The sequence below is a fragment of the Narcine bancroftii genome, chromosome 2 (assembly GCF_036971445.1).
Source record: "Narcine bancroftii isolate sNarBan1 chromosome 2, sNarBan1.hap1, whole genome shotgun sequence".
Classification (NCBI taxonomy): domain Eukaryota; kingdom Metazoa; phylum Chordata; class Chondrichthyes; order Torpediniformes; family Narcinidae; genus Narcine; species Narcine bancroftii.
In genome coordinates this window covers 84,856,916-84,875,345 of record NC_091470.1, presented here as the reverse complement: position 1 = coordinate 84,875,345, position 18,430 = coordinate 84,856,916, and the positions used below count along the sequence as shown (strand labels likewise).

General features: G+C 37.3%; 1 protein-coding gene across 11 annotated transcripts in view; it reads right to left on the bottom strand.

The window, feature by feature from the left end:
• The window catches only part of LOC138753854 (tau-tubulin kinase 2-like), a 250,204-nt gene that overhangs the window by 64,297 nt on the left and 167,477 nt on the right, over window positions 1-18,430 (bottom strand). For all 11 annotated transcript variants that reach the window (XM_069917342.1, XM_069917349.1, XM_069917348.1 and 8 more), the window contains 2 exons: window positions 15,578-15,670; window positions 11,040-11,165 (listed from right to left, as the gene is read on the bottom strand). In XM_069917342.1, the coding sequence (XP_069773443.1) occupies window positions 11,040-11,165; window positions 15,578-15,670 (219 nt within the window). The remainder of the gene's footprint in view (window positions 1-11,039; window positions 11,166-15,577; window positions 15,671-18,430) is intronic.

Genomic DNA, 18,430 nt, shown 5'->3' with positions numbered 1-18,430 from the left:
CAAGTGGCAAAATTTTAGTTTAATTTAGCCATCATGTTTAGTGCAGAGATCATGAGCTGACGGGCCTGTCTTATGCTGTTCCATGTTCTATCTGAAAGAGCAAAGGAATAGGGGTCTGACATTACAGAACTCGGGAACAAGCAGTAAAATTTGTTCGTTGTACTGCACTTCAAACTCTACTGTCTAAAATTGTCTCTAAAATTGAGTCATTCAAAAAGAGAAACAACTCCAGCAGGGTTTGAAGATGCGAGGGAAGTCACTTTTTAGTATCTTTTCAAATTACAAAGATATTGCTGTTTAATCAGTCAAATATTTTAAACAAATATCGTACCCAAGAACGAGGCCAATCACTATTCTCTCTGGCTATCTGAATAGACAGGACATATGGTTATTCATAGATAGCTGCTTTGAAGTATGGATGACCCAATAGGTCTTTAACTAGGAATACCACCTTCTCCACCATACTATTATTTATTAACTATCATATGCATCTATTATCTCTTTTTTAATTCAATAAATTGTAGCTGAATTTGTTCAGGAGCAAATAAAAATTTTGATGCATTGTATATTGTACAATGTATATGACAAACTCATTATCACATTAGCTTTCAAAAATCTAATGAAAACACAATGCCGGAGAAACTCAGCAGGCCAGTGTATTTTATATTGCAAATTATCTTTTAATGAATATTATCTTTGTTGTATAAAATACACTGTTTGACCTGCTAAGTTTCTCTAGCATTCTACTTAATTATGGCATCTACTCTAACCTGTTTGACTCCTCCAACTCCACCTGACCCCTTTGTTCCCACTGATTCCTTGTCCTGTCATCCCTTCCACCCTCCTCTTTCATTCTTCCCTTCCACGCCATCTTTCCACTGAACTCTGCTCTCTCCACTCTCCCCTCTTCAGTTCCATCTGATCTCCCCTGTATGATTCATCTTCCTCCATCTGACCCCTTTATTTCTCTCTTCTTTCTTTCTCTCTCTTTTTGTCTGGTAGTTGAAAATCAAATGCCAAATACTGTCATGTTTCACTTCTACTTGATTTACCAATCCTATATAGGGCCCCTGTCCACCCAGTCCTCTTGACACTACATTTAACCAGCTTCAATTAAGCATTTCTTTTGAAACATCAACCATTCTTTTTATCCCACTGATGCTGCTCAACCCACTGAGTTCCTCCAGCAGACTGCTTAGCTTCAGATTCCAGCATCTGCAATCTCCTGTGTGCCTCTAAACCTCAAATCTAATTTGCTATTGACATAAACTAACTTCAAGAAAAGGAGAACGCAAGCACTGACCAGAACAACATTGTGACGAGGTACAATGGAGTTCAAGTATATAGACTGGAGAATTTTTATATACTGTAAATCTTTCAACAGAATTTGAACTGACACATTACAAGCTATTTGATAATCCAAAAGAACAGCCATCTTTCTCTTACCAAATGGTCTTCAAAAAAATGACAATTTTCTTCATCCTATTTTTTAATTATCATCTAATTTTCAATATTATTAATCATTGTGCAATTCTTAGTACCCCATGCAACTTGCTTGATGGTGAAGCAGCAGTTTATACTGTGCACTTGTCTCGGTGGGGGTGAGTAGAGAAGTCGGATAATTGATTATTATTGTGCAGTGAAAGCCTTTGTTTTGCATGCTAACCAGGCAAGTCAACTCATACTTAAGTTGAACAAGTAGTGCAAAATAGAAGAGTAGAATATTATGTTACAAATAAAAGTGCAATTAAAATAATGAAAGATTTGATATTCAATTAATAATTCTAGCATTGTGAGGACCAATTTTGAATTATCACAATTTTAAGATATAATTCATAATCTGAGCTTTGTTGGTTTTTTTCAATTCAATTTTAGGAGCAAGTTTATTGTTGTTTCTGCCATGCAGCGTTGTTAGGGGGATGGGGTTTTGATGACATTTGATTTTTGTTTCTTTTGCTGTTTTTCCTTTGTATATTTACTTTTGTAATGACATTATGCATGCAATGTAATATGTTGATTTGTATAATTTCTTACATTTTGCATTCCGTATGCACTATGTACTGGTTATTTCCCATGTATAAAATCAATAAAAATATTTTAAAAAGAAAACAGTGCAAGGTCCAAGAATGAGAGATCTTATTTTGTGTATTCAAGGTCTGATTACGAGTCTCATAACAGCAGGAAAAAGATGTTCTCAACACATGCCTTCAAGCTCATATTTCTTCTGCCCAACGGGAGAAGGGAGAAAAGAGTACAATCGGGATGGTATGGATTTGCTTTTCCGAGGCCAGGTCGCTAGAAGGGAGTAAAACCACACCAAAATGCTGAAGGAACCCAACCGGTCTTCTCAGTGTCCATAAAAAGCAAAGAAATATTGCTGATGTTTTGGACCTGAACCCTTCTTCACAGCATCTGCAGACTTTCCTCTTTCACTCTATAGAAGGGAGGACTGTTTGTGTGACAGCCTGACCTACATTCACAACTCTCTGGGTTTTTTTGCTCTCTTGGGCAGAGGAGTTCCCATGGTGATCTGTGATGATACCAGAGAGGATATTTTCTACAGTGCATCTATAAAATCAGTGAGAAGTTGGCAACATGCCAAATTTCCTTCTCTTTCTGAGGAAGTCGGGCCATTGGAGTTCTTTGGTCAGAGCATCAATGTACTTGGACCACGACAAAATGTTGGTGAGTTCACACCTTGAAACTTAAATTTCTCTGCCATCTTCCCCTCAGCGCCATTGATACAGATTAGGGTGTGTTCTTCACCCCAGTTTCCTCAAGTTAATGGCCAGCTCCTTCACTATCTTAAGGAGATGTTGTTGTCTGGACACCATGCCACAGGCAACCTTCTTCCTGAAACTGTATCTCATCAAAGTTTCAGATCCAGTCTTCCTCTGCAAACTTAAGGATGGAGTCAGAACAGAATTTGGCCACAGAATTAGGAACCCACAAGGAGTACCGCAAGGGGCTGAGTATGTAGTCTTACAGGGGACTGGTGTTAAGGATTATTGTGGAAATGGCAAAGCACTGCAGATGGGAAATCTAAACACGAAATAGAAAATGTTGAAAACTCTCATCAGCTGTTGGCAATGCAAATTCTCGTGCTTTCCTTCCCTCAATAACTTTGCTGTTAATTTCCACAATTCCCACAAGGTCCATCTCCAGTTTATTTTACCATTTCCAGGGATCAGAGTGACCACCATCATTCTCCTTTAACAATACTTCCTCCTATTTTTCATGAATTTCTATTTGATTCTCTCATCACATCTGTTCCCACAATGACAACTTACATCTAATGCTTCTAAAACATCTGCTGTATTTGCACTCATTGACTTCATTTGCTTTGGAGGGAGGCCTTAATGATATCTATTCCATTTCCTGTGCTAACCACTTTCTGTTCTCTTGGAACCCACAGTAACTTTTATTTTGTTTTCATTGCCCACTATAACAGACCCAATATTTTCAATTAATCTTCTTCCACAATATTTCATCTGGGCATTCTCCAACCAGACAGTATTAACATTAACTTTTCCAATTTCTGCTGAAGTCCTCCCCGTCCCTCTTTCCCTATCCCCTATATCTCCTCTCCTGCAGCTCATCACCCACTTTCCTCCAGTTCCCCACCCCTTCCTTTACTTATCCATTCAGAGAGCTAACCCCTCCCTTATCACCACAGCTTTTCTCTTCTACCCTCCCGCCATATCAACCCATAACCTCTTCTCTGTCAGCCTGTACTCCTCCCATGCCACTTCCTCCCACCTCGCTATTTTATTTAGACACTTTCCTGCTTTTGGCTCACACCTTGACAAAGGGCTCAGACCCGAAATGCTAATTAGCCTTTACTTCTGAATGATGCTGCATGGTCTGAGTTTCTCCAGCATTGTTTTGTATTTGTGCAACAATCATAGCCTCGGAAAACTTACCGGTTTAGCAAATTCCTCCTTTTTGATGTTGACTGGGTACTTTCTTACCACAGCATCTTTGTTCCATTTCTCAATAATCTCCAAGCACTACTGCCCTTCCATGTGAACAGATCAGATAGTGAGGAAGCCAGACAGGATAATTACCTTTGTTAGTGGAGATTATGTATTTATGGGCAGCAAGGTGACGGTACAAAAAAAAATCTTCAGATCTACTCAGCAGGTTGAACAACATTAATGGTTTTTGAAAAAGAATGTTCGGTGTCCTGGCTTAGAACACTACCAGGGCCAGTTTTGACGAAGGGTTCCAACCCAAATGTTGACAATTCAAAAAATGAAGCACAATAATGATTAATTGAGCCAAAGCATTTTACACCATGGAAACACGATATTTGAATTTAATTTGCCTGTTTGCCCCATATCCCTCTCTACCTTTCCTTTCCATGTACTTATCCAAATTGTTTTTAAATGCAATTATACCACCAATACAACTTCCTCTGGCAGCTCATTCCACAAACCCATTTCCATTTATATGATGAATGTGTCTCTTGAGTCCGCTTTTAATCTTTCCCCTCTCACCTTAAATCTTTGCCTTCGATATTTAGACTCCCCTAGACTGGGAATAAGAATGCCCCTCTCAACCTCCTATACTCCAGGCAAAAAAAGTCACAGCCTCTCCTTGTACTATTACTTTCCCATTCCTGACAACATTCTCTTAAATATTTTCTGCACTCTTTCCAGCTTCATAGCATCCTGCTGACAATTGGGCAACCAGAACTGCACACAATACCCCAAATATACAGTTGTAACATAATCCCAACTCCTGTACTCAACGCTTTTACTGATAAAGGCAAACCTGCTAAACAGCTTCTTCAGCATCTCATCTATCTGTATGCCATTTATTAGGAATAAAGTAACTGGATTCTGTTCCACAGCACTCTGCAGGACCCTAACATTGGCTGTGCAAGAAGTGCCCTGATTTGACTTATCAAAATGCATCTCCACACACTCAGAGTTAAATCCCATCTACATTTCTTGGTTAATTGCATGATCCAGTTGTAAATTTACACTGACAACTATACCACCAATTTTGGGATAATCCACAGACATACACACATTAATTACAGTCTTTCAAATTGTTAATATAGATATTACAAAGTGGATCCAGGACAGATCCCTGCAGTAAGGCATCCAATCAGAATAATAAAATAATTTCTCACTTTGTCAACCAGCTCGACTTAGGATACAAAATCAGTTTTGCTCACTACACCCACTTCCATCACCAAAGTCATTCTGAGGATACATGGAATTTGAGTTTCAACCCTGTCTCTGAATCAACTAGAAATCAAAAGGGAGGAGTCACATGATGGAGTAGTGGCCAGTAGGAGAATACCAGCCCTCTCCAGGAAAGAAGAAATAAAGTGAAGAAAACGCAAAGCTCAAGAAACACAAAACACAACAAATAAAAGATAAAGGTGCGGAGAAAAGAAAGAAAATGGCATCTAAGAAGGAAAAACCAAAAACAATGGGGAAAAAAGGAAAGACGCCGGAAGAGAAAGGAGAAGGCCTTACCTGCATGAAGAGGCAGGGACCTATCATGGACAGAGGAGCCCGCTCCCCGAGGTTATTGGAGACCCTGCAGGGTCGCGACCTCCTGACCGCAGGACTGAAAAAATGGTTCACTGAGCCAAACAGAAGTGCACAAATGCGCATAACAAGGAAAAGGAAAACACCGACGGGAGGGGGGCCCAACTGTGGAGTGAACTCACATAGCGCGACCAGCTGAGAGATGCCTGACAGGGCTCTCAGTAGGAAGAAGAGGAAAGCAATGGGAAAGGGAGTGATAAGAAAGAAAAACAGCAACAGGGAGCCCAACAGATAACTAGCCCAGAAGAAGAGGACCAACAACAAGAAGCCATGAAAAAAAACACCCAACAAACTGAGGCAAGCAGCACAACAAGAAAGTCAGAAGAGACACAGATACAAGGAAGAGAAGTAGAAGACACAAACCCAAGAGCAGACACAGAAGAAGAAGAACACCAAGCTCTGAACAGAGGAATAGAAGGTAAAATAGATGGACAGTACATAGATTTTAAAAAATTTCAAGAACAAATGAAAGCATTAAAAGAATGGTTGACATTAGAATTTAGTGAAATTTAAAAAAAAAGAAAAGTACAGAAGAAAAAGTGAGTAGAATAGAGTTGGTCATAACAGAAATAGGGAAAAGATGAGAAAATGTGGAAGAATGAGAAATGCCTGTAGAAATGGAAGTGAATGACTTAAGAAGAAAATTGGAAGAAAGTGACAAAAAAGTTAAAAGAGTCACAAGAGTTGTTAGCTCAGAAGATGAACATAATGAAAAACTATAGTAGACAAAACAATATAAAGATAGTGGGCCTAAAGGAAGATGAAGAAGGCACAGATACAAAGGAATTTATAAAAGAATGGATCCCAAAAGTCTTGGGAATGCCAGAAATACAGGAAGGAATGGAAATAAAAAGGGCACACAGAACACTAGCCCCGAAACCACAGTCACAACGAAAACCAAGATCCGTTTTAGCAGAATTTCTGAGACACACGACAAGAGAAAATATATTGGAGAAGGCAAGGAATAAAATTAGAGAAGACAAAAAACCATTGGAGTACAAGGGTCAATTATTTTTAAACCCAGACATAAATTTTGAACTCCTAAAGAAGAGTAAGGAGTTTAACACAGCAAAATTGATTCTATGAAAAAAAGACACCCAGCTGTGCTTAAAATAGTTATCCCGGGGGAGCAAAACAGACTGTTCACAGATCCGGAGAAAGTACAAGAATTTGCAGAATGCCTGCAGGACAGAAAGAGAGATGAAGAGATGTAACAAGAACGTAGAATGATGACAAACTACATATAAAGATGTAAAAATAATGTATAAGTAAGAACTAAAGAAAGGAAAGAAAAGGGAAGTAAGGGAGGGGGGGAAAAAAGAAAAAAAGGAGGGGGAAAAAAGAAAAAAAGGAGGGGGAAAAAAGAAAAAAAAGGAGGGGGAAAAATAGAGAAGGAAAGAGGGTGAACTTTGTTTTAATCTTAAGATAAAAGTCTTTTCTGGAGGGGGTTGGGTGGGAGAGAATAACAGTCACTGTGAAATCAGTTGACACTTGCGAACGGGTTCGCAATCCAAAGGGAGAGGGGAGTTGTGGTTGCCAGACAAGGGTCAAGGGGCAACTCAGAGAAGGGGGGGGGGAACACTTGGGGTTAAGGGAATTTTAGATGTGGGAGTGATTGAAGTATTTTATGTTTTAGAAGTGTTGTCATACATTGAGTTCAAAAAAGGAAAACAGAGATGAAAATGGGGAAGAGGGGAAAGGTGGTGGTGAGGAAGCAGAAATGAGGTGTAAACAGAGTATGAGATGGGCATGTTGAACTATATGACTATAAATATTAATGGAATACATAACCAAATCAAAAGGAAGAGGCTATTAAATTTACTGAAAAAAGAGAAAATAAATATAGCATTCGTGCAGGAAACGCACCTAACTGAAGTGGAACATAATAAATTAAGGAGAGACTAGGTAGGGCACGTAACAGCAGCATCATATAATTCAAAAGCCAGAGGTGTAGCTATATTAATCAATAAAAATGTACCAATCAAAATAGAGGAAATAATAGATCCAGGAGGGAGGTATGTAATGATAAAGTGTCAGATATATTCAGAATTCCGAAATTTGGTGAATATATATGCACCTAATGAAGAGGATCAAAAGTTTATGCAAGATATTTTTTTGAAGATTGTAAGATATCTTAATTTGGAACCAAATGTGGATAAAACTGGACAAAAGACGTGCAAAAAGAACAAAGTAGACAAATTTATGGTTAAATCAATGCAGGAAATTAAACTTTTGGATATATGGAGGAGGCAACACCCAAAGGAGAAGGAATACTCATATTATTCGAGTAGACATAAAACATACTCATGTTCCTGTTGTCAGCCCATGTCCAAGGGAGAGTTAGGAAAACGGAATATAAAGCTAGATTGTTATCTGATCATTCAACCCTGTTATTAGCAATAGACTGGAGGACATCCCACCAAGAACATATAGATGGAGATTAAACTCCATGCTATTTAAAAGACAGGAATTTAGAGAATTTATTGAACGCCAAATTAAAAGGTACTTTGAAATAAATACGGAATCAGTGAAAAACAAATTTATATTATGGGATGCAATGAAAGCCTTCATTAGAGGGCAGATAATAAGTTATGTAACTAAGATGAAAAAGGACTACAATCGAGAAATAGAACAGTTGGAAAGGGAAATAGTAAGTACAGAAAAAGAACTAGCAACGAATAAAGCAGAAGTATTACGAACTAGGATAAAAAACGCACAAAATACTAGCCTGGCAACTTAAAACAGAACAAGCTAAAAGAACTGTACTGGCATCAAGGAAAAAGGACAAACAAATTACATTTAACCCAACAGAGATCAATGAAAACTTTAAGGAATTCTATGAACAATTATACCGAACTGAGAACAAAGGGAAAGAAGACAAAACAGATGAGTCTTTAGCTAAAATTGAACTACCGAAATTGCAAGAGGAGCAAAACAAATTGATAAAACCATTTGAAATAGAGGAAATACAGGATATATTAAAAAAGCTAGCGAACAATAAAATGCCTGGAGAGGAATGACTCCCAATAGAATTCGATAAAACATTTAAAGAGTTATTAATTCCTCCTCTCCCGGAAGTAACGAACCAGATAGAACACAAAACTTGCCAGATTCATGTAGAACAGCAATAATTACAGTAATACCAAAGATGGGGAAAGATCCACTAACACCAGCACCGTATAGACCAATATCACTACTTAATTCAGATTATAAGATAATAGCGAAACTATTAGCAAACAGATTGGCCGACTGGTACCAAAAATAGTTAAACTAGATCAAACTGGATTTATTAAGAAAGGACGAACAACGAACAATGTCTGTGTTCATTAACTTAATCCATGCAGTACAAGGAAATAAGATACCAACAGTGACTGTTGCTTTAGACGCAGAGAAAGCCTTTGACAGGGTAGAATGGAATTATTTATTCAAAGTATTACAAAGATTCAACCTACCAGAAATATATATTAATTGGATTAAAGCATTATATAAGAGACCATTGGTGAAGGTGACAGTAAATGGATATATATTGAACCAATTTAAATTAAGTAGGTCAACTAGGCAGGGATGTCCACTATCTCCCTCACTGTTCACTTTAGCAATAGAACCCTTGGCAGAACTGATAAGAACAGAAAATAAAATAAAAGGGATAAAAATAAAGAAGGAATATAAAATCAGTCTATTTGCAGATGACATCATAGTATACTTAACAGAACCAGAAATATCAATAAAAAACGACATAAGAAATTGAAGGAATATGGAGAAATATTGGGGTATAACATCAACGCAAATAAAAGTGAAGTGATGCCAATGAAAATTTAATAAAAATTTATTATGATAGCCTTAGCTGTAACAAAAAAATGTATAATGTCAACTTGGAAATCAAAAGAGAGCCTGAGAGTACAGCAATGGTACATAGAAATGAATAAATGTATTCAATTGGAAAAAATTGCATATAATTAAAAAAATAAAGTTACATTATTTGAACAAATTTGGGAACCGTACATGGAACATAACAGAGAGGCCTTGCCTCGGATCTCCACCCCCTAAAATGATAAGACAAAACTACTTGATCCAGTGGGTAAAAGTAGATGACACAATTTTCTTGTTTATTTTCATTGTGTGATGACATTGTTTAATGGGTTTATTGTATTGTATAGGTTGAACATTTAGTCAGTAGGGAGGGGGGTGGGAAGGAGAGAGGGAAGGGAGGGGGGAAAAAGGGGAGAAAATGCCACTGTGTATATTCAAGAGGGAAATGTTTGCGTGTATTTTGATTAATATGGTTCATAGTGTGAAAAAATTTTTTTTAATTTAAAAACTAAGTCAAAAGAGATGATGGATAAAAGGATAAGTGTACTTACCACCACAAAAACAAACAAAAACAGGGCTCTCCTATCGAAGTTGAATTAAAGGGATGCTTAAAACTTTCAAAAGCAAACAAAGAACATGATACAAGCAAAGAAATATCCAAATTGTCCCACATTAGGTTAAGTTCACTTGCAATCCCTGGATGCTTATACAGTATTCTCATGAGGTTTGGACAAGGCCTGATGAAGACAGGTGAAAAACACAAGATACTTAGATTGAATGCCTTCCTACAATGTGGGGCAAATGACAATTGGCCTCCACATTCTTTCGAATCCCCCAGCTCGCTGCAGTGCACGTGGGAGCACATTCTGGATTTTCAACTCCGCACAATGCAAGGGAGGACCTGTGCACATCGGACCTGCTCTTCTGAGACTCACCTGGCATCATTCCATTCCAGTGGAATCGCCATACTTTACTAAAAGGTAAGTGAAGGCTGTGTTTTTATTTAATTTTAATTATCAGTGATGCTTCAAATTTTGTACATCAAATATGTTTGAAGTGAATTTACATCACACAACCCTAATAAAGTTTTAAAATTATTTAGCATTTCTTCCAATTACTTTTGCACATTTCCGATTATCTCAGACATTAATGAAAAGTGGAAGAGGGCTTCTTACTCCAACAGTCATCAGGCAGCCCTGAGAACATTCCACAGGCTTAGTTTCTCCTCCTATGGTAGTCCCTTGCAACCCACTCTGACCTGACAAAAAACCTACAGTAGCTGGGCCTTTAGGACACTGGGAGATGTTCCCCATTGTACGCACCCTGCAGGGGGTGAATACAATGCACAAGATCAAGTGTGGGCCAGCCAATGATGCACAATATCATGAAAAGAGCTACAACAATCAAGCAAGGCATGCACCGTATCTCAATTAGTCAGTGATAAAAAAATAACAAAAGTATACTTAACGATTACAAAGGAAACACTGTTCAGTTCTTAATTTCAGTCAAGCTTAGGAGAAAGGAAGGATCTTCACTGTGCAATGAAAATAAATGCCAGAAGTCAAGCCACTCTTACAAGCATCTTTGAGTTGGTGAAGTGGATGATGTTTTTTGCAAAATCTACCATTATTTATCTGCACATGACCCTCTCATCATATTTACCTGATAATCTGGTTTTGTGAAATACTCTAAACAGAGAACGTGTTCCAGAAATAAAGCAAACTCTTGTGGGAGGTGCTTCAACATAAGGCGGTGATCATACTTTTCTTTTATTAGGCCCACTTGTTCCTATAATCCAAACAGAATAAGAATGATGTACTTAGACCATACATGATCTAATAAGCAACACCAAGGTCAACAGATTTAACTTAAGCCTATTAATTTAGGACTAATTATCCAAAATCAGATTCTTTGAAATCCTCAATTAACTGAATTTTTAAAAAAATTTCGGATAAATGAGGATATCCAAAGCAAATCAGAAATCCTCATTTATCCAAAATTGTTTCAGAGCTGAGATGGCTGGGGAGATCAGGCTTCTGGCACCCGTGTGGACCTCAAGCTTCTGGGCAGGAATGGGAACTTCAGGCTCCAAACAAAAGTGGATTCATTTCAGTGATCGGCAGTGGACAGCATTTTTTTTTGGTGAGTATTAAACCTTATTTTAATGCTTCAAAAGTCTTTCCTTATTAATTGTTGTTTAAACATTATTACAAGATATTTGCTATTGCTACTGAGTTTTGTTTTAAAAAATGACCAGTTCTACGAAAAACTGTTTATCTGAAATAGGCCTGGTCCTGACCATTTCGGATAATCAGTTTAACTGTAGTTGTAATTTACTTCATAACATACAATCAAGTAATAAAACTGTCAATCCTTCCCTTTACAATCTTTTTTTATGGCTTTTTATATTTAGTTTATTTTCACAAAAACATCTATTTTAGTGGCCACACATATTATGTACAGAGTTTCAGATCTGGGTCAAGAGACTGGAGACTCAGGTCGTCCATATTAATCCTTCTGATGCTAGCACTGAACACAAACTATACTGGAGAAATATTCTTTAAAACAATAAACAAAATTCCTTTTGCGTATCCTATAGCATTTTCTGAAGTCATTGCTTCTAAATGCCTTGCTTGATATTTATCACCAACCAAGTTTTTAAAAAAATCATAAACACTTGTTACAGGTTATATTATAGAAACATAGAAGATAGGAGCAGGAGTAAGTCATTCGGCCCTTCGAGCCTGCTCCTCCATTCAATGAGATCATGGCTGATCTTAAAGTTCAGTACCCGTCCCCGCCTTCTCTCCGTAACCCCTAATTCCCTTATACTGAAGAAATATATCTAATTCCCTCTTAAATATATTCAATGAACCTGCCTCTACTGCTCTCTGTGGCAATGAATTCCACAGATTCACCTCCCTCTGGGTAAAGAAATTCCTCCTCATCTCAGTTCTAAATGGTTTGCCTCTTATCCTCGAACCATGGTCCCAGGTTCTGGACTCCCCCACTATTGGAAACATCCCTTCCGCATCCATTCTGTCCAGTCCTGCCAGAATTTTATATGTCTCTATGAGATCCCCTCTCAATCTTCTAAACTCCAGCAAATACAATCCCAAATTGCGCAATTTTTCCTCATAAGTTATTCTTGCCTTTCCAGGTATCAGCCAGGTAAATCGCCTTTGCACTCCCTCCATTGCAAGAACATCCTTCCTCAGATAAGGCGACCAAACCTGCACACAATACTCCAGGTGTGGTCTCACCAAGGCCCTGTACAGCTGCAGTAAGGTATCCTTATTGCTATACTCACACCCTCTTGATATGAAGGCCAACATACCATTTGCCTTTTTAACCGCCTGCTGTACCTGCATGCTCGCCTTCAGTGACTGGTGCACAAGAACCCAGAGGTCTCTCTGCACTTCCCCATCTCCCAATCTATTGCCATTCAAATAGTAATCTGCCCTCCGGTTTGTATTACCAAAGTGGATAACTTTACATTTATTCACATTGTAGTGCATTTGCCATGTATCTGCCCAGTCCCCCAATTCATCCAAATCACACTGGAGCTTCCTGACCCCCTCTTCAGAGCACACAACCCCTCCTAGCTTAATATTTTATATTATATATTTCTTTTAATGTCTTTAAAAGAGATAGATTGTGGGGGTTTAGTGTGTAGGTCACTTCACAAACAGACATTATCATTTCACAAAAGATATCTCATTTGAAATGCAGAGCTATCCATAAGTAGAGACTTCCCATCCGCAGTGACTTGACAGAAACTTTGGATGCTTTACAAGTAGGTGTTAATTGGACTGATGCTGTGAAGTAAATGGACTACTCTCTTTAAAGCAACAGAAACTGATTCCGGTGCCAGCAATCTGTCTGGTTGCAGTTTGCTATTATAAGAGGGGTCATGTGATTTTGCAAGCAGAGAGAGAAAGAGAAAAAAAGACCAAACAGGATTTCTCTTTTAGAGAGACTGAGTTCTGCAGTGGCTTTTGGAGGTTGCAACATGACAAGCTGGCATCCTTGTTACAACCCCATTTTGAAGACAGTTGTGAGTTCTGAGTTCAGCCTATTGAAAACCTTTGTAGTCCTTATGAGTGGCTCGTGTGTTTCTCCTGAGATAAGGGAAACAAGAGGAACTCTGTTGTGTCCTGGAAGAAGAGGTTATCATTTGGAAAACCCATGATGGGACAAGTTTTTTCGGCAAGACAATGAAGTGACTGGTTGGAGGAAATCAGTTTGTGTGTATCCAATGAGAAACAAATTTCTCTCTCTGAAACCAACGAGAACCTTCCGAAGTGGTAACTATTTACCTTAAAGCACTAGAGCCTGGTGAAAATTCATAAATGTTACATTCTGTGGACATTATAAGAATTGCCTGATACCAGTGAACTTGCAGGAGTGAGAAGTGAAATTGGACTGTGAATGAAAGAACTTTCCTGAACATATACACATTACATACAAGTGCGTTTAGAATTAGAGAAGGGGGTTAAGTTAATAGTAATAAATTAAAGTTTGATTCTGTTTTTAAGTTTAAAGAAAATTAAAAGCAACTTTTGTTTAAATAATCATTTGTCTTGGTGAATTTCTATTGCTGCTGGGTTTTGAGGTCCTCTGGACTCGTAACACCGTTTGTAAGCCCTTGCTCTGAGATTGTCATGTTCCAACATTACAATGGTAATTGGAATCTTGAAGTATTTTCTTTATAAATGTTATCAAGCTAATTATGACTTTTTACTTTGCTTTTAGCTCAATGATCTTGCAGAAACTTCTTTACCACCTTTTCTCAATGTTCTTCACAACACTTTCAACATGCATATTGCTACCAGGCAATATTTTTTATTTTTTACATAAACAATTTGAACAGGAATTATTATATAATTAAAGATGACATGAAAATTGGTGATGGGAGAGTGAGAATAGTTTAAGCTGATAGGATAATATTGATCCATTGTCAAGATGGCTGGAGCAATGGTATAAAGAATTTAATTAAATAACTAGAAGGTAATGCATTTTGAGAGGATTAACAAAGGTAGTATATCATAGTTGGGGTCTCAGGATCATCGAAAAAGAGGTTGTCCTCAGTCCTCAAGGATCCATAATGATGGTAACATCAGTGGATCAAGATGGTGAAAACAATATAGGTGATACTTACCTTTATTAACCAGGGCATAGAATACAGGGGCAGGAATATGTGATATAACTTCACAAAACATTATTTGGGACATAGCCGAAGCACTGTATATTGTTCTGGTTGTCACATTATATGAAAGCTGAGATTGTACTAGAGAGTGCAGAGGAGATTCACCAGCTGCCTGGGATGGAGCATTTTAGCGACAAGGGGAGACTGGGTTCTTGGAGTAGAAGAGGAATCTGATAGAGCAATACAAAATTATGAGAAACAATGACAGAGTAAATAGTAGGAAATCTATTCCCCACAGAAGAGGAATCTAAAAATGAGGCATATCATTTAGCATTGATAACATTTATGAAAGATGTTTAGAGGGGATGGAAAGAAGAAACTGGTCACAAAGGATAAAAGAGGAAAAAGATGAATCCAAACTTGTTTTGAACCAAAGTTAGGCACGATGTTGTATAACACTCTAATTTTGGTTGTCATATCACTGGAGTTTCTGCACACAAGACTAAAAATGCAAGGGTATACTTATCATGAAAGGATGAACAGACCAGGGTCTTTAATGCCTTTACTCTTGAGCAAATTCAGCCAAGGTTGAGAGTGCACCCAGGTTGCGCAATCTGCAGAATCCAACTATTTTGATTGAATGATCTAGTTTGAGACTTGTGATGACACATCTGTCAAGAATACTCTTAATTGTTTATATTTTAAATTCTGAATCTCAGAATTACTAAAGGATTACATAAAAACAGCTTGCAGATACAAATACCAGCTTGTGCTCCTTTTGATGTTTCTGGAGGATTTAACCAATATAACCCTTCTAAATATTTAAATACACCAAATTAATAACATTTGTCTCTTATGACAAAAGTCACAACAGTAAAGATTCAGACCCTGTGTAAAAGATCCCATACAATTGTTCACAATTCTCCGTCCCCATGGCATGTTTCTTTTAATTACTGTGAGGATCACGTAGTCAATTAACAAAATGGAAACTTTATTAGCCCAGCATTGTAGTCTGCTTAAGATTTGCATTTTGACATTATTTTAAAAATACCTTGTCCTTTATCTTCCTCCATGGCAGCTGCCCAATGACAAACTCCACCAACATATAAAACAAGGACCAGAGATCATCGTGTCGTCCCATTTCCTGTTTTTAATCAAAAACATCAGTAAAATTTAAAAGACTGCTAAACAGATTGAGAATTTAAACGTTGTACAATTTCATGCATAAGATTTGCACTTCATTGAAAATCATCAAAAATACACCAGTCGAATGCTTATTCAACAGCATATCTTTACAACCTACTTCCTTTGCAAAATATATACAATGACAGCATTCCTATTAACTCAACTACATTGTGGTTGGCTGTGGAAGGAGTACTGCTGATACGTTAACCATTCAATGTACAAACAAATGTTAAACAGTTGCCCAAGCCTTCCATTTTGGAGAGCTGCAACTGCACATTTCAGTCTTCCACAGCAACATCCTCACAGATTCAGTTTCTATGGAAACATGTTGCACTGGAATTGATGCATATAATCACATCTGGCACCATATAATGCATTAAATTAAGCAGCAAGATAAGCTTCATTAAGTATGTGCTACCATAATTGCTTCAAACTAGAATAACAAAGGTTTTTAAGGATGTACTAACACAATAGGGGCACAGTTAATAAAGTTAATTATAGCATTTAGTTATTAGCCCATTCATCTATAATTTCTTGATCCACTTACTTTTATCCAAGTCAAAAAAGATAAGTTAAAAGCTAAAACTCCTGGCATCAATATCTTAGAAATTTCTCCCTTGGTTACTTCACCACTTCAACCACTTGACTTGGGGTACAAAATCACTAATATTAAGCTTTAATGATTTTCAATAGTCAAAATGTTATATCTAACACTGTTTTGATGCTAATAAACTGATCATAGAAATTAACTATGTTAAATTCTTTCCAATCAAATAAATAATGAACTAATGATATTTATAGTCTGAAAAAGTGTTGAAATTAAGTGTTATCCAATGGTCTTATGTTTACTCATGTAACAGATATGTCACGACTTCAAAAGTGTAGTTATTTTTTATCTGAACAAAAGCTGAAGATATTTTCAGACCCAGTATTACAAAATTAGTCACATTTTATAAAACAGCCTTAGGCAAAAATTAAAACTTCTTATACCTGAACATCAGATTTATTGTCCATAAATACTGGGTAGTAAGACATCTAGAAAGATAACAAGTTTGAACTTAGTCACACAGACTGAAGTTCACTAAAATCGAAAGTATGATTCTAGTCCTGTTGAATTGTCTGCAGTGAAAGTATGATTCTAGTCCTGCTGAATTGTCTACAGTGAAAGTATGATTCTAGTCCTGTTGAATTGTCTACAGTGAAAGTATGATTCTAGTCCTGTTGAATTGTCTGCAGTGAAAGTATGATTCCAGTCCTGCTGAATTGTCTGCAGTGAAAGTATGATTCTAGTCCTGTTGAATTGTCTGCAGTGAAAGTATGATTCTAGTCCTGCTGAATTGTCTACAGTGAAAGTATGATTCTAGTCCTGCTGAATTGTCTACAGTGAAAGTATGATTCTAGTCTGCTAAATTGTCTGCTGTGAAAGTATGATTCTAGTCCTGTTGAATTGTCTACAGTGAAAGTATGATTCTAGTCCTGCTGAATTGTCTACAGTGAAAGTATGATTCTAGTCCTGCTGAATTGTCTACAGTGAAAGTATGATTCTAGTCCTGCTGAATTGTCTACAGTGAAAGTATGATTCTAGTCCTGCTGAATTGTCTACAGTGAAAGTATGATTCTAGTCCTGCTGAATTGTCTGCAGTGAAAGTATGATTCTAGTCCTGCTGAATTGTCTGCAGTGAAAGTATGATTCTAGTCCTGCTGAATTGTCTACAGTGAAAGTATGATTCTAGTCCTGTTGAATTGTCTGCAGTGAAAGTATGATTCTAGTCCTGCTGAATTGTCTGCAGTGAAAGTATGATTCTAGTCCTGTTGAATTGTCTGCAGTGAAAGTATGATTCTAGTCCTGCTGAATTGTCTACAGTGAAAGTATGATTCTAGTCCTGTTGAATTGTCTACAGTGAAAGTATGATTCTAGTCCTGCTGAATTGTCTACAGTGAAAGTATGATTCTAGTCCTGCTGAATTGTCTACAGTGAAAGTATGATTCTAGTCCTGCTGAATTGTCTACAGTGAAAGTATGATTCTAGTCCTGCTGAATTGTCTGCAGTGAAAGTATGATTCTAGTCCTGTTGAATTGTCTGCAGTGAAAGTATGATTCTAGTCCTGCTGAATTGTCTACAGTGAAAGTATGATTCTAGTCCTGTTGAATTGTCTACAGTGAAAGTATGAATCTAGTCCTGTTGAATTGTCTGCAGTGAAAGTATGATTCTAGTCCTGCTGAATTGTCTGCAGTGAAAGTATGATTCTAGTCCTGTTGAATTGTCTGCAGTGAAAGTATGATTCTAGTCCTGCTGAATTGTCTACAGTGAAAGTATGATTCTAGTCCTGATGAATTGTCTACAGTGAAAGTATGATTCTAGTCTGCTGAATTGTCTGCTGTGAAAGTATGATTCTAGTCCTACTGAATTGTCTGCAGTGAAAGTATGATTCTAGTCCTGTTGAATTGTCTTCAGTGAAAGTATGATTCTAGTCCTGTTGAATTGTCTGCAGTGAAAGTATGATTCTAGTCCTGCTGAATTGTCTACAAGGAAAGTATGATTCTAGTCCTGCTAAATTGTCTACAGTGAAAGTATGATTCTAGTCCTGTTGAATTGTCTACAGTGAAAGTATGATTCTAGTCCTGTTGAATTGTCTACAGTGAAAGTATGATTCTAGTCCTGTTGAATTGTCTACATTGAAAGTATGATTCTAGTCCTGTTGAATTGTCTACAGTGAAA